Source organism: Gracilinanus agilis, chromosome 3 (assembly GCF_016433145.1).
Source record: "Gracilinanus agilis isolate LMUSP501 chromosome 3, AgileGrace, whole genome shotgun sequence".
NCBI classification, from domain to species: domain Eukaryota; kingdom Metazoa; phylum Chordata; class Mammalia; order Didelphimorphia; family Didelphidae; genus Gracilinanus; species Gracilinanus agilis.
In genome coordinates this window covers 151,794,094-151,809,819 of record NC_058132.1, presented here as the reverse complement: position 1 = coordinate 151,809,819, position 15,726 = coordinate 151,794,094, and the positions used below count along the sequence as shown (strand labels likewise).

The 15,726-nt window shown below is 38.5% G+C and overlaps 1 protein-coding gene across 1 annotated transcript in view; it reads right to left on the bottom strand.

Moving 5' to 3' along the window:
- Nucleotides 1-2,088: 2,088 nt before the first annotated feature.
- Nucleotides 2,089-15,726, bottom strand: part of NCAPD3 (non-SMC condensin II complex subunit D3) — a 122,814-nt gene continuing 109,176 nt past the window's right edge. The window contains exons 30-35 of the mRNA XM_044668321.1: nucleotides 7,710-7,867; nucleotides 7,256-7,407; nucleotides 6,609-6,686; nucleotides 3,032-3,094; nucleotides 2,886-2,943; nucleotides 2,089-2,772 (exon numbers count right to left, since the gene is read on the bottom strand). Coding sequence (XP_044524256.1) covers nucleotides 2,661-2,772; nucleotides 2,886-2,943; nucleotides 3,032-3,094; nucleotides 6,609-6,686; nucleotides 7,256-7,407; nucleotides 7,710-7,867 — 621 coding nt within the window. The 3' untranslated portion in view covers nucleotides 2,089-2,660. The remainder of the gene's footprint in view (nucleotides 2,773-2,885; nucleotides 2,944-3,031; nucleotides 3,095-6,608; nucleotides 6,687-7,255; nucleotides 7,408-7,709; nucleotides 7,868-15,726) is intronic.

Genomic DNA, 15,726 nt, shown 5'->3' with positions numbered 1-15,726 from the left:
ACTAGTTTTAATCATTTGTGTTTCACATGACCACACCCAAGATCAAGGGTGATTTTAGAAATGAAATGTCACCTATGATAACATTTTTTAAAAACAGAAACAAATTCCATTATTACTCTTTGTTATAAACCAGCCAGACACGGCAGGCTGTCTGTCTCACTTCTCAGTAAGCCATGATGTGGTGGCAGCTACCCCAGTCTTTTGAAGAGTATTAGATTGTGTAACCAGTGCAGAAAATCTAACGGTGAGGAAAGTTAGATGCTTGAATCAAAAGCGTTTTTCTAATTCTAAACTTTGAACTCCCTGAGGCTCTGCTCACTTTGAGGGACTTTAGAAAGAACATTCCGAAGCCCTTGTTCTTCAAGAGTAGGTGTTCTCAGCCTCAAAGACATGACTATGTCAGACTCATGGTGGGAAGGGGTTTGATTCAAGGAGCTTCTCAAAAAAAAAACCCCTCTGATTCAGTGAGGACATTTTTTGTGTAGCAGAATGTAGCCATCTTGTGATTAAATTTTAGTTGAATTGTCTTAACTTTTATGCTTTGACAATATTTTGGTTGGATACTTGTAAATGTTGGAATTTACAACTTTTTTTTGTAGTTTATATAAAAATACTCTGCCTTGGGATTTTCCCACCAAATGTTAGTTACAGTGGGCAACTGTATAGGTCTGTCTTTTACAGTTTTACCTGCTATTTATCGCATCTGTATTTTTTAAATGTTTAGAATTAGGGCTGTCCTCAAGGACAGGTGCAGATCCAATCTCCCCTTTTTCTAGATTAGATGGGAAATAATGCCTTGACCTTTTCCTTAGGTTGTCATCGTGATAAGGGCAGCTGCGGTCTCTAATTTTCTACATTTAAAGCCTTCCCACCCTAACCCAACCCTGTGTTAAACCATGGTCAGTAAAAGAGGAAAAAAATGTGAAGTTAAGCAGGCTTTTGCTGCAAAGAGTAAAAAAAGGAAAATTACAATATTCTTTTTTAATTTGAAGAGAAAATTCACATATTTTTTAAGATGTGAAATGAGGCTAAGAGGATTCAAGAATCCTATCCAAGGCAGTTTTTCTGGTCTTTGGTATGGATATCACTGTACATGAATGTTCTAGATTTGTACTAATACATATATAATTTGATACTTCTGTAAAACATCACTTATAAACTTTTTCTAAGAAAAAAATCATAACCCCAGCCTCTTTATTTAAATATTCTGCAAGAGAAACACTTTCCTTCTTTTTCTTCTTTGTCACTTAGCAAATTTCTTGGGGAACAGTAAGCAGGAAAGCCAGGGTGAGAGAAAAATCATTTATAAAGGGATTTCACAATTCCTACACTGTCTGCCTATACTGTAGAAACACTAAGTAGTTCACCAAAGAGCAACACGGTAAGGCATCCTCTATTTCTTAGCATTCATTTTTGGCTTGCCAGTTAATATAACTTAGTAATATGGGGTGGAGGAGCAACACAGGATGACAAATTCATTGCTTGAACCGAACTTGCTATGTGTAACATTAAAAACACATGTGTGCACACACAAACCCCAAGACCTAACCCTGTACATTTCACTGCTGTAATATTGGGATTAAACCTTGGAACCCACTGAGTTTGTTGTCATTCTTGTCATTAATCCTTTATGTTCACTAAAATCAGCCCTCTGGGTAAAACGATTGTGAACAATCCTGAATTCTGTTCAAGTAAGGCTAATGCAATGCATTAGCAGATGTAATTCTGCTCTGTGATTCAGACTTGCATCTGAGTGGCCAAGGCGCTATTTGGCTACAAAACAAACCAGCCTCAACAACTTTGGAGTCTCAAAGCAATTGTTCTAGTAGATGGAAATGAGGAATCCAAGAATTTATATAAGGAGAACATCACCTGTTGGAATAGTTCTCATCATAAGCCAAAACAACCACTTTGTTATGGAACAGGAAGAAAAAATGAACTGAAACTTTAAGACAACCTGAATGACAATGGTTTTTTCCTCAAATAGGGAAGATATATGGTCTCTTTTAAACCTTTTACTTAAAATTAAAATGGCTGAAAGTAAAGGGTTATTTCTAGAAAAAGGAATTTTCTATTTAAACAATGAAAGGCTGTATTTACACTTTATTTTATATTTTTAAAAATCGTACACTTCTTTAAAGATGTAGTTATGATAGAAAAAATACACTTAATTCCATATAAATACTGGAGGAGAGCATACTACCAGGGAAAGCAGCATCCGCTAATAAAGGCTTGATTTACACTTGGAGAAATTATGAATTATGGTCAGTTGTGATTTTCCCCAACTGGCATACAATTTACCAAGGTGTCTTTAACACATTCAAATGGAATAAAGGCATAATATTAAACTTCAATCCTAGTAAAAGCAATACATCTGCCATCTTTTCCCATTCTACAGCTTTTAACATATTGTATATCTGATGACATCCCTGCTGAAAATCTGAGTGAACAGACCTAAATATGGTAAACCAGACTTTAAATGTGGAGGACTAGAAGGGGATCTAGAGGAAGATCTGCTAAATTTATACTTGTCCATAATCAGATGCCCTCTGTATGGGAGGGAAGACATTTTGTTTTCCACATGATTTGCTTCTGCACATCATTAAAAAAAAAGATTAAATGTTCTTGCCTTCCAGGTTTACATCCTGGGTTAGGCTCTTTCAGTTGGCCATTTTCAAAGGGGTCTTTCGAAGAGACCGCTTCCTGCTGGTATCCAAAGTATCTTTACTCCTGGCTGGAGACTTGACATTCCACTGTCGAGGTTGTGGAGCTCTAGGAGAAAATAAAAATGCTATGTCATCCTGGAATTAAAATGAAATGTGCAAATCTAATGCAGCCATTCCACCCTCAAAATTATTTTTAAATCATTAAATATTAAAACTTACTTATCAGGCAATGACAAACACAAAATATCACTTCTTTCACCCTGGAATCCAGATTTCTCTGAAACAGAACCAGACAAGTTCAGTATCCCTTAACATTCTAAAAAAAAAAAGGTAGTGATCAAGGAAGAATCATACAGAGAACTTGCCTTTGGCTGAAGATTGTTCTATGTAACTAACTCCTGCTCCAAAGGTAACATCATTAATAGTCTCTAGAAAAGGAAAAGAAAAAAAAAGCCCAGATCAATAGATGTTAGAGCCAAAGTAAAGAGATAATGCTTCTAAAAGAGTAAATGCAGCAAACATATATATTCTTACAATTTTAAGCATGGCTGGCTTGAAGAATAAACCCATGACTACCTCAAGTCATCTAGGAAACACTAATCATGACTCTGGCCAACAAAATATGATAGATTAAGCAAAACTATACAAAGCAAACGATGCTTTCTCCAAAATCTTTTGTGAAGTGTTGTCAGGAACATCCTTCTCCTCCCCAGACTTTCCTCACGAGGTGATAGATGACTATGCCTAATTTATGCTTTTAAAAACCTATTTTTCTACTCTACCATAGATTCATGAAAGTACTCAAGCTATGTCAACTGGTAATGCTGGCAATTTTTATTTTTCTTGGCTGGCATGAAAGCAGTTCAGTCCCGAGGAGTCCTAGTGAAAAGAGGGTGAGGATGCACACACACACATTATGTTCTTGTGCAGAGCCTATGCTTTTTCCAAAGTAACTTTCAACTTCCATAAGACTTCATTTTGTGATCTCCAATACACTTGATGTTTGAAACAGAAGGCAGCAAACGTCTTTGCTGCCTGAATTATGGCAAGAGGGAGCTGCTTAAAAGCCCTAACAGATTTTTAGCCCAATCCTAGTGGTTCTGAAAATGTTTCCTTTTCATTAGAAAAACAGCTTTGTTCATATTGAGTACCATGGAAGCATTAGAATAGTTAGAACTGGCCCAGCAAGGATCTGAAACTAGAGCTGTGCCACTGCCTTTCTCTGCCATCCATCCATCCGCCCAGTAATATCACAGGGTCACTGGAGAGATTTATATCTGTAAGACTGATTCACCTAATGGGCCTCCTCAAAAAGAGAAAAGTCCTTGGAGACTCATCAGCCTCCCTTCCCAGTGATGCCTAGAAATTGTATCGACAGGAATGCTGCCTTTGAGATGAGAAAAAGGGGGGGGAAATGCATCTGATTTGGTGACACCTGAGAGTGCTACCTTCAAGGTGAAGATGGCTCCATACAAACAAATTAAAGCAGTTCTAATACAACAAGCCAGCCTTTACTGCTAAAGAACACACGCTGCTAGGAAACCAACCAGGAACTGAGATCTGGGACTCCTGGGGATTGTCACCCTAAAAGGAGATGCATTCTCCCCGTTTCCTCGGCATATGGTACCTCACTGCTGAAATAGAAGCACTCTGTGCCCCTAAGCCAGAAACACACGGATGATGGAAAAACAACGCTTTCTGCATATAGAATATCACACCTGTTCGATATATGGGCACCCAAAATTACTCATCGCTTTTAATGACAAGATCTTTATGACTACAAGTAGAGAAGCTGTAGTCGTTATCTGGGTGTAGGAGATGTGCTGACCTTTTTCAAAGATGAAGCCTACAAGTAGACCTTGGCTCTAATAATAATAGTTAGCATTTACACAGCATTTATTATGTGCCAGGCCTGAGCTAGGTTTTACAGAAATAGCATCTGGTCCTCACAACAACCTGAGGCTGCTACTATATCTCCATTCTATAGCTGAAGAAACTGAGGCAAACAGAGGTTCAGTGACTTGGTAAGTGTCTGAGGCTGAGCTCAGGTCTTCCTAACCCCAGGCCCAGCACTTTATCCACTGTGCCCCTCATTGCCTCAGCTATGAAAATACTCAATAATTATCAAGAAGTTTTTATTTTATTTCAAGAGATTTCATTACCAGAGAGAGAGCAAGGAACAGCTGTAACTTGCTGTCAGTCCTTCCAGAGAAGCTGTCCCACAAACATAGTCTATCATGATAACATTTTATGATCAGACCTGTGGGAGAGCAGAGCCAGGAACAAAGACATCCTGGGTGTCTGCGTGGTGGGTACTGCTCTCTGCCCGGAAACTCACTTGGGACAACTCAAGTTGAGTTCTGAATGTGAGACATAACCGTAACCCAGGGTGGGCGACTGGGTCAGAACTGAGCATTTGGTGCTCCCAAGTCAGACTGAAGAGCCTTTCCAAATGCCTGACACACACACTTTAAAGAGTCATGGGAGCTGAGAAGCGGGAAGGGAGCTTCACCGAGCCCAGGAGTACTTACTGAAGGGCTGAGAGTGGGGAACGGAGTGTCAAAAAGCTCCTAGGAGTGGGCATCAATAGATGGCCCAGCCCAGAAGCCAGGGGGGAAATACACTTCAATTGGGATCTTCTGCATGCGGTTCCCATCAATTTGGCAGCCACAGCCGTTACTATATCTATCCCCAATGCTGATGACTATGACAGATAAGCATGGAGAAATTATTTGCTGCATATAAGAAATTAACCCTTCAATGAGAATTTCTTCATTATGAGAATGGCAAAAAAAAGTTCCACAGAACCCTTAGAAGCCTGATGCCCAGCCTTCCATTTAACAAGCCTGGAATAAGACCCCATACCAATATTCAATGCAATTGAGTTCATTTGCTTCTACAGCTGTGAACAAAATAATCACAGTTTCTCCGATGATAACCAGCTCATACTCAGAGAAAAAACACGTTCTCACTGGAAATACTTCCTGTTATTCATACCACTTTATTACGTTTCTAATTCAGTCTTACAAAAATCTGCTATCCCAGGTTAAGATTCCCCTATCCTGGCAGAACAGCTCTTGGCTATACCCTATGCTGCAGTCTTAAGTCAGATAAAAGTCCCATCAGTCTACTCCTGATTCAGCAGCCAATACAAGTCCCTTAGAATATGCAGACAGGATTACAGGGCTTGATTGATTCATGTATCAAGCAGACAGACTGATCTCAGAAGGAATTCTGGTCTATTGATTTAGCTGTACTGCAGAAGTATGAAAAAAAATCCCTCCTACAAAATAGGGCAAGGTTGATTTCTCCTTAGGAATCAGAAGGTGGTGATCTGACTCACTGCAAGAAGAGTGAAAAAGCTGAATTCTCATTCAAGAGAGACTTGGGTCCACCTATACCATTTACCAGTTGTGTGAGAATAGGAAAGCCAGTGAATATACTTCTAGCCTCAGTTTCTTCATCTATAAAACAGAGATAATAGTATGTACCTCATGGGAAATTTCTGAAGATGAAATGTGGCAACATGTAAAACACTTTGTGATCCTTAAAGTGATGATATATAAATATCAATTATTCTCCAAGGCTGCCTTTGGCCCACAACCAACTTTGATTTATTTTCAGCCAGAATATCTTCAAACTGTGGTATGATTTAAACTCGAAATTATGATTCCAAAAAGTTTATAAAGGTAAAAAGAGACTCTTTGCTCTTCTCCATCATTCCAATCCCTCTTTAGTCTGAGATGCAAAAGGAGGTACATGATGTAGTGCAAAAAGCATCTGACCAAGGGCAGGGTTTCTTTGAATCCTCAGGGCTTAGCATAGGGCCTGGTACATAATAGGTGCTTAATAAATGTTTATTGACCATTGATTGACTGCTACTACAAAACACCCACCAACTGTGAATGTTAGAGTGTTAACTTATTCAGGTGAATGACTTACTATCAGGAGTACTGATGGCGCGGTCAGTTGCACAGACAGTGGCTTTGGCAGAGTGCTGACCCAGGCTACAAAAAGACACTGGAAAAAAAGATCAATGAAAGAGAAAAATTAATGAAAACTAAAAGTCTCACCCCCAAAATATTTGTAGCAGTACTTGTAGAAACAAAGAACTAGAAACAAAGTAAATGCCTGATACTGGGAAATGGCTGAACAACTTCTGGTACAGGGCGATGATAAATATCAAGAAGTCCAGAAGACTTGTATAAACATCATGCAAAGTAAATTATGCAGAACCAGGAAAACAATATAACAGAATGATTACAACAATGCAAAAGGAAAGAACAACAAAATAATCGAAACTAAAAGGTATGGAATTATAATGACCAAGCCTGACCCCAAAGATGAGAATCTCCCTCCCTCCCTTTCTTGTAGAACATGGTTCTCTGAGAGAAAGGGAAGAGGATAAAATGAGCAAATCTAGGTGATATAAAAACAAAATATATAAAATTTTAAAGATCCTTAGAAAATATAATTGATATTAAGATGATTGGGTTTTTATTTAATTTGGCCATTCTCACTTTCCATTTCCAAGATTGATAATTAGCTATTTCTGTTCATACTTTTTTATAAAAAATTGTTGAACTCACTTTTGTCCCAGGATGGTGTGCCTTGCTTGTTGTTGCCTGTACTTCCTGAAGGGATAGAAGGTCCTCCTAAGCTCCGACTCCTTTGACTTTTCTTGAACTCTGCCGCTTTTTGGACAGAATTTAGAATTGCAATGGTACTCAGAGACATACGCCTGTGTGAGAGAACAAACCACAATCATTGACTTTTTTTTGGTTACAAGTCACTGTAGAGAGGATGAAATAAGAGACTTTAATTACTATCCACTCTCTCTTTCAAAACTATCACTCATATACATACATTGTCAGTATTAGGCAATCATATGTGGTTGTGATTGCCCAATACTGACAATGGCTAGAAAAGATTAGCCAACCCCTCCAAGCATGAAAATGCAAGGGGATCCTCAAGATCCCAAGGAATAACCCGATGGAAGAAGGTGCCCCCTTTGCCTTGGCTCTCACCAAGTCAGCTCTGTACCTGGTTTTGAATGCCAACAACTTCAGAGACACAGTTTCAGATGTAGGAGATGAGGTAGGTACAGGGGCATTTGGTAATCCAGAAGGCGTAGTATGACTTGTACCAGGACTATCATGAACACTACGAGGTGTGGCTGCCCCTACACTCAGAGGGGACTGCTAGAAGGAGAAAGAGAGCTTATTTTATGTTTCATCTTCAAAACCTCTTAGTCAATACAGACAATTAATACTAGATCTTTTATTTCTTTCTCCACAGTAGCTTTTAATCTTCCTCTTGCCTAAAATAACAATAAATTTTCTAATGATGGCCTCACTATGTCATGTCTCTCCTTATTCCAATCCATCCTTGCACTACCAAGATGACTTTTTCTAAATGGAAGATCTGACAATGCTGCTCCCCCTGTTCAGTAAGCTCTGGTAGTTCCTTAACACCTCCACCATCATATCTAACTTGTTTAGCACTTAAATCTCTTTATAGTCCGACCCATTCCTACTTTTCCATGCATTCCTACAACTTCCATCTGGATTTTTGCACTAATTGTCTCCCATGCCAAGAATGCCGTCCCTCCTAATCTCCAACTCTTAGAATCCTGGCTTTCCTTAAACTCAGTTCATGGGAATATGGCAGAGTAGAGGAAACAATCTAGTAGAAACCTCCCAATATTCACCTCCAAACAACTTTAAAATAATGCATCAAATCAAATTCTGGAGTGAAAAAGCCCAACTTTAACATAAAATTTAAAGTCATAGAAAAATGAGCAAACAACCAAAAAAAAGAACCTAAGCATAAAAAAATACTAATGTGACAGAGAAATAAGACATTAAACTCAGAAGAAGACAATGATGTGAAAAGATCTGCAAGCAAAACCTCAAAGAAAATGCAGACTGAATACAAACCCAATGCGAATTCATGTAAGAACTAATGATTTTTTTAAAAAAAGCAAAAAAACCCAAAAAACCACTTTTTTCCTTTCTTTTTTTATTTAGAATATTTTTTCATGGTTACATGATTCATGATCTCCCACCCCTTCCCTCCCCCTCCCAGAGCTGACAAGCAATTCCACTGGGTTAGACATGTATCATTGTTCAAAGTCTATTTCCATATTATTCATATTTGCAGGAGAGTGATCTTTTAACATAAAAGTCCTAATCATATCCATAATGAGCTATGTGATCAATCATATGTTTTTCTTCTGCATTTCTGCTCCCACAGTTCTTTCTCTGGATGTGGATAGTGTTCTTTCTCATAAATTCCTCTGGATTGTCCTGGGTCATTGCATTGCTGCTAGTAGAAAAGTCTATTACATTCGACTGTGCCATAATGTGTCAGTCTCTGTGTGCTATGTTCTCCTGGTTCTGCTCCTTTCGCTCTGCATCAATTCCTAGAGGTCTTCCCAGTTCACATGGAATTCCTCCAGTTCATTATTCTTTTCAGCACAATAGTATTCCATCACCATCAGATACCACAATTTATTCAGCCATTCCCCAATCGATGGAAAAAAAACCATTTTTTAAAAAAATCTGAGTGGCAGAAGGAAAACTGGGAAAAGAAATGAGAGCAATGCAAGAAAATTAGGGAAAGAGAATTAACAGATTGGCAAAAGAGGCACAAAAAACAATACTGGAGTAAACAACAACTCAACAGGCAGAATTTACCAAATAAAAGAAATACAGAACTTCACTGAAGAAACTCCTTTAAAACAGAACTGGCCAACTGGAAAAAAAAAGGTTCAAAACTTCACTGAGGAAAATAATTCTTTAAAAAGTAGAATCAGTCAAGTGACTCTATGAGACATCAAGAAATAATAAAACAAAGTCAAAAGAATGGGGAAAAAAAGAAAATGTGAAATATCTAATTGGAAAAACAACTGACCTGGAAAATAGATCCAGGAGAGATAATCTGAGAATTACTGGGCTATCTGAAAGCCATGCTTAAAAAAAAAAAAAAAAAAAAAAAAAGCTTAGACATATTTCAAGAAATTATAAAGGAAAACCACTCTTATATCTTAGAACAAAAGGGCAAGAGTATTTGAAAGAATCCACCAATTACTCCTGGAAAGAAATCCCCAAATGAAAACTTCTAAGAATATTATAGCCAAATTCTAGAGCTCCAAAATTAAAGAGAATTACTTCAAGTGGTCAGAAAGAAGCCATTGAAATACCATGAAACCCAGGATCACACAAGATTTAGCTGCTACCACTACAAAGCAATGGAGGGAGGGCTTGGAATATTCCAGAAGGCAAAGGAGCTAGAAACCATGAATAACCTACCAAACAAAACTAAGTATAATCCTTGGCGGGGAGGGAGAGGTAGATGGATATTTAATGAAATAGAGATCTTTCAATATTCCTGATGAAAAGCCTAGACCTGAATAGAAAAACTGACATTTAAACATAAGACTCAAGAGAAGTATTAAAAAGATAAATATGAAAAAGAAATCATAAGGGACTCAATAAGGTTAAGTTGTTTACATTCCCATATAGGAAGATGATACATTTAACTCCTAAGAATTTTATTATTATCAGGGCAGACAGGAAATTAGTTAAGAGAATATGGATGTGAGTTGTTATGTTGATATGATTTCAATGAAGAAAAAGAGGGATGAAATGGGAGAAGGGAGAAGGAAAAGGAAGAACAGGGAAAATCATCTCCCATAAAAGAGATGGAAAAGTTTTTACAGTGGAGGGGAAAATGGGAGGGGAGATACATGGGCAATGCTTGAACTAAGGTTCAAGTTCTCATCTAACTGGTTCAACAAGGGAAGAATATATATACACACACACACACACACTCGAAATCTATCTTCCCCAATAAGGAAGAAGAGGGGAGCTAAGAAGAAGGTAGGGGGCAGCTGATAAGAGGGAGAGCAGATTAAGGGAAACACTGATCAAACGCAAAAAAGACTTTTGAGGAGAGATTGGGTAAAAAACAGAAGGGTAAACAGAAGAAAATAAGATGAAGTGAGAAACACAGTAACCCTAATTGTGAATGTGAATAGGATGAACTCACCCATATAACAGAAGTAGAAAGCAGAACAGATTAGAAACCAGAATCAGGCGGGCAGCTGGGTGGCTCAGTGAATTGAGAGTCAGGCCTAGAGACGGGAGGTCCTAGGTTCAAGTCCGGCCTCGGACACTTCCCAGCTGTGTGACCCTAGGCAAGTCACTTAACCCCCACTGCCTAGTTCTTACCAATCTTCACTATCACCATTACTATTCAATATTATCCAAGAAAAATAGTAGTAAGACAAGAAAAAGCAACTGAAGATGATATGTTAGCATACTTAGAAAATCAACTAAAAATTAACTGAAACAATGAACAACTTTAACAAAGTTGCATGATATTTAAAATAACTGCAAGGAGAAAAGCATATGATTGATCACATGGTTTGATGGGGATATGATTAGGGATTTTGGCTTTAAATGATCACTCTATTGCAAATATTGATAATATGGAAATAGGTTTTGATAAATGGTACATGAGTGGAATTGCTCGTTGGCTTGGGGGGGGAGGGGTAGGGGAGAGGGGAGGTAAAGAACATGAATCATGTAACCATGGGAAAATACTCTAAATTAATTAATTAAAAATTTTAGATAACTGCAAACAAAATACAAAATATTTGGAGTTTACTTGCCAACATATATCCAGAAACTATATTAACACAATTAAAAAACACTTTTCTCATAAAGTCAGATCTAAAGAAATGGAGAAATATTAATTGCTCATGGTTAAGCCAAGCCAATATAATAAAAATGACAATTCTATCTAAATTAATTTACTCATTCAGTGCCATACCAAGTAAACTATAGTGCCATAAAAAATTATAACAAAATTTATCTGGAAGAATGAAAGGCCAAGAGTATTAAGAGAATCACTGAAAAAAAAAATGTGAAGGAAAAACATCTAGTAGTACCAGATTTCAAACTATTTTATGAAATAGTAATTATCAAAACAATCTGGTACTGAATGATAAATAAGAGTGGTTGATCAGTGAAAAAGAGTTGGTACACAAATGACCCTAGTAATCTAGTTTGTAATAAACCCAAGGATCCCAGGTATTGGGAAAAGACTCACTAGTTGACAAAAACTACTGGAAAAACTGGAGAGCTATCTGGCAGAAACTAGGCAAGACAAAGACAAAGGTAGATATAGATATATAAATATAGATATATATTGTCATATACTAAGATAAGAGCCAAAATAGGTACATGATTTAGACATAAGCAAATTTGAGGGCCATGGAAAAATGTACTTACTAGAACTGTGGATGAGGAAAGTGTTTATGGCCAAATAAGATATAAATAATTACAAAAGGTAAATGGACAGTTTTGATTATGTTAAATTTTTAAAGTTTCACACAAATAAAACGAATATAGGCCAAACTAGAAGGAAAACAAAAATTGGGGGAGGGGTGTGATTTTTATAACATATTTCTTCTTCGATAAAGGCCTTATTTCTCAAATAGGAAAATGAGCCAAATATATAAAAATAAGTCATATCTTAACTGATAGTCAAAGGATATGAACAGGCAGTTTTCAGAAGAAATCAACCCCCTCCCCCCAGTTCTTTACTAGAAAGGCAGAAGGACTCTGGAGGGGAGCTGCTCCCCTGCCCCTCTCCATTGTGCCTGAGGTCATTTTTTCACATCCTTGGCCCTCTGCCCAACAGTCAATGACTCCAGTGGGCAAGCTCACAGGCAGCAGAGCTGGAGGGGAGCGGAGTGCTTGGGCCACTCCCCTCTCTCTACACTCACTGAGGCCATTCCTCACTTTACCCACCCCTCCACCCAGCAGACCAATGGAAGTTCTTTCTCTCTTACCTGTGTGGGGTGGTGGTGGTGGTGGTAGGGAGGGGCCTGGCACTCAGCCTGGGGGGTGGGGGCGGGGTCTGGTACTCTATCTCTAAAAGGTTCACCTTCACTAGACTAAAGAAATGTAAATTAATACAACTCTGAGGTATCACCTTGTGTGAGACAGAACTGAGTGTGCTATCCTCATAATGAGCATTCAGCTTACAAAGACTAGTTTGTTACCTTTTGTTGATTGAGGGCTCAGGGACAAGCCTGGGAAGGAGACTGAAGAAAGACAAAGTGCAATACATTCAGTTGTTCCCCTTACCTCACCTGAACTGAGTTGGAAACACAGGTGTTTTGGATTGTAGTCCAAGGCCTGGTGGGGGAGGTGGGGTTTGGGGGTGGGGAGTGAGGGGTGCCTAACAGGGGAGAGGGGAGGAGCCTTGTGTTGGAAAATTGTATATAGTGCCTGTTTGCTACCTACTCAGTTGGCACTTATTAGCCCTACATCATTGAAGTGCTTTCTTTCATGAAAGGAATAAACAACTGTCTCTTTTTACTCCTGCCTTCTGATTCCAGGTTTTCTTTATTTGTGTGTGTGGGATATGGTACTCATTTTTGAGTGAGGCACTTGTCATCATTTTTTTTTTTTATCTCACACAACCTCATACCTATCATATTGGTATAGATGACAGAAAAGGAAAATGACAAATGCTGGAGAGGATGTGGGAAAGAAAATATGTACATTGATGCCCTGTTAGCAGAGTTGTGAAATAGTCCAATGATTCTAGAGAAAATTTGGAATTATACCCAAAGGGCTCTAGAATTGCATAGCCTATGACCCAACAATACTACTCCTAGGTTTATATACTAAAGAGATCAAAGAAAATATAGGAAAAGAACTTACATGTACAAAAATATTTAGAGTAGCTCTTTTTGTGGTGGCAAAGAATTGGAAATTGAGGGGATGCCCATCAAGTGGGGATGACTGAACACAAAATGGTATGTGACTATGACAGAACACTATTGTGTTGTAAGAAATGATGAGCAGGATGCTTTCAGAGAAACCTGGGAAGCCTTATACAAACTGATGCAAAGGGAAGTAAGCAAAACCAGAACACTGAACACAGTTAACTGTAATATAGCCAGGATAAAATGCAAAAGATTTAGCAACTCTGGCTGACACAATGATCCATGACAATTCTAAAGGATTCATGATAAAAAACGCTATCACTTCTGTTGAAATGATTATCTGGGACAAGATGGATGCCACTTTGAATGACAGGACCAGCAGTTGAGAACCTCGGAATGTCCCCAGGTGCCATGAGCCAAGGGCAAAAAACAGTAGGCCCCAGCCCTATAAATACCTCAAGTGACAAGACAAGCAGGATCAGATTGGAGCAGGGACTTGGGAAGGTGGGAGGTGAAGGATGAAGGGTAGGCCTGAACTTGTGACCTGTTATCCTGCTGAGAGCAATCACCATCATTATTAACAGAGCTGAGAGAGTTTACTGATATCATCATTCAAGATCATCAAATAGCTTTCCCTAATCTCTGGCTTGGCTGTGGCCAAGTCAGGTCAGAGTTAGAGAGAGGGTGAAGAACCTCCAGTTTCTACTAAACCTAGCAATCTCCAGACCTGGATCAATAACCAAGATTATTACCCTAAATAATTAGCAACAGGGTTCCTAAATCCTCAATCCTATTCCCTTGTTTCCTAATCCCATTGATAGATTTAAATACAATGTTTACCATCAAGTACCTTTCCTTTCCTGAGTGGTGATTATACCAAAGCCCTTGGGAAGGGGAGATCAATACACAGTCAGATTATGCCGTTATCCAATAGCTAATCAATAGCCCTCATCAACAACTATTCCAACCTCAGGTTGGGACCTAGTGAGGTTAACTATCTACACAATCTCTCAGGGGTTCTAGGCCTGGGCAAACTGTTAGAAAGGGTAGCTGACAAGCTTATTCAACCAAGCCTGTCAGGGAGGAGAGTGTGCTTTCTCCCTCACCAGCTACTACTACCAGCTTAGGCCTGGGCATACAATCCCTCCTCCATCTATACTATCATTTCTCTAGATCTCTTATATCCATATAACACTTCCAAAGATAGAACTGATAAACTCTTGGTGAAGATTGAGGCATATTATTTTTCACTTTATTTTTATTGCCTTTTCTCTTTTGCAACATGGCTAAAATAGAAATATGTTTTGCTTGACTTTATATGTATATGCATAACATTACTTGCCTTCTCAATGGGTAGAGGAGAAGCTGGAGGGAGGGAGAGAATTTGGAACTCAAAAATTTAAGAATCAAATACTTAAAAAATAATTATAACATTAGGAACGTTTGGGGAAAGGACTCAATTCCTGGGTTGAAAAAAGCCCTTATATGGTTCATAAGGCTAAACAAGCACAGATATTTGGAAAACTTCACAAAAGGCATCTTATTTTATTGGCTTATTTGGGGAACTTTATGAAATAAGTGTTCCTTATTCTATGAATCTATAAAACCTTGTAACTGGAGAGAATTTTGGTTTTCATCATTGCATATGGAATTACATGTCATCATATAATAATGTTGGCTGTGTGGAGAAGCTCTGGGAAGCAAATGAATAGACATTGCTTATGCCTCCTCAGAAACTCTAGAAATATGTTCTGAACTTCGGATGAGTACTGTGTTAAGAAAAATATATATACTACAGCCAATCTGATGGGAAGGGAAATTTCAAATGGAGGAAATGTATATACTAGTTCTCTTAATCTGATGCCCTTGAGAGGACTTTTGACAACGCCTAGTTCAACTAAAATGAAGAGTACTGTGTCCCCTACCACATGGGTGGGGTAGCCTCTTTTGATTGGCTGCCTGTGTCCCCAAAACTGAGGAGACTAGGTCATTCACTTTCTTTCTGCCACTATTTTTTCAGCAACTCTTACCTGCTTTGTCCAGAGGTCACCATGAACTAAACCAGTGAGAAGGGAAGGCTTTTACTTCTCTTGCTCTCCCTTTTAGATCATGGCTCTGAGAAATAGACCTTGGAGTGTTTTGTTTCTATTCTGTTATTTATCCTTCTCAATTTATATTTTGCTTTATCTGGAGGTGACCCCAGTGGGACCAAGGAGTTCAAACAATGGTAACTTTGGAGTCATGACTGCAGGTGGGAAAGTACAGCTAACTAGCCTGGTATGGAATCTCCAAGAAGCCTACATGGCTGGGACC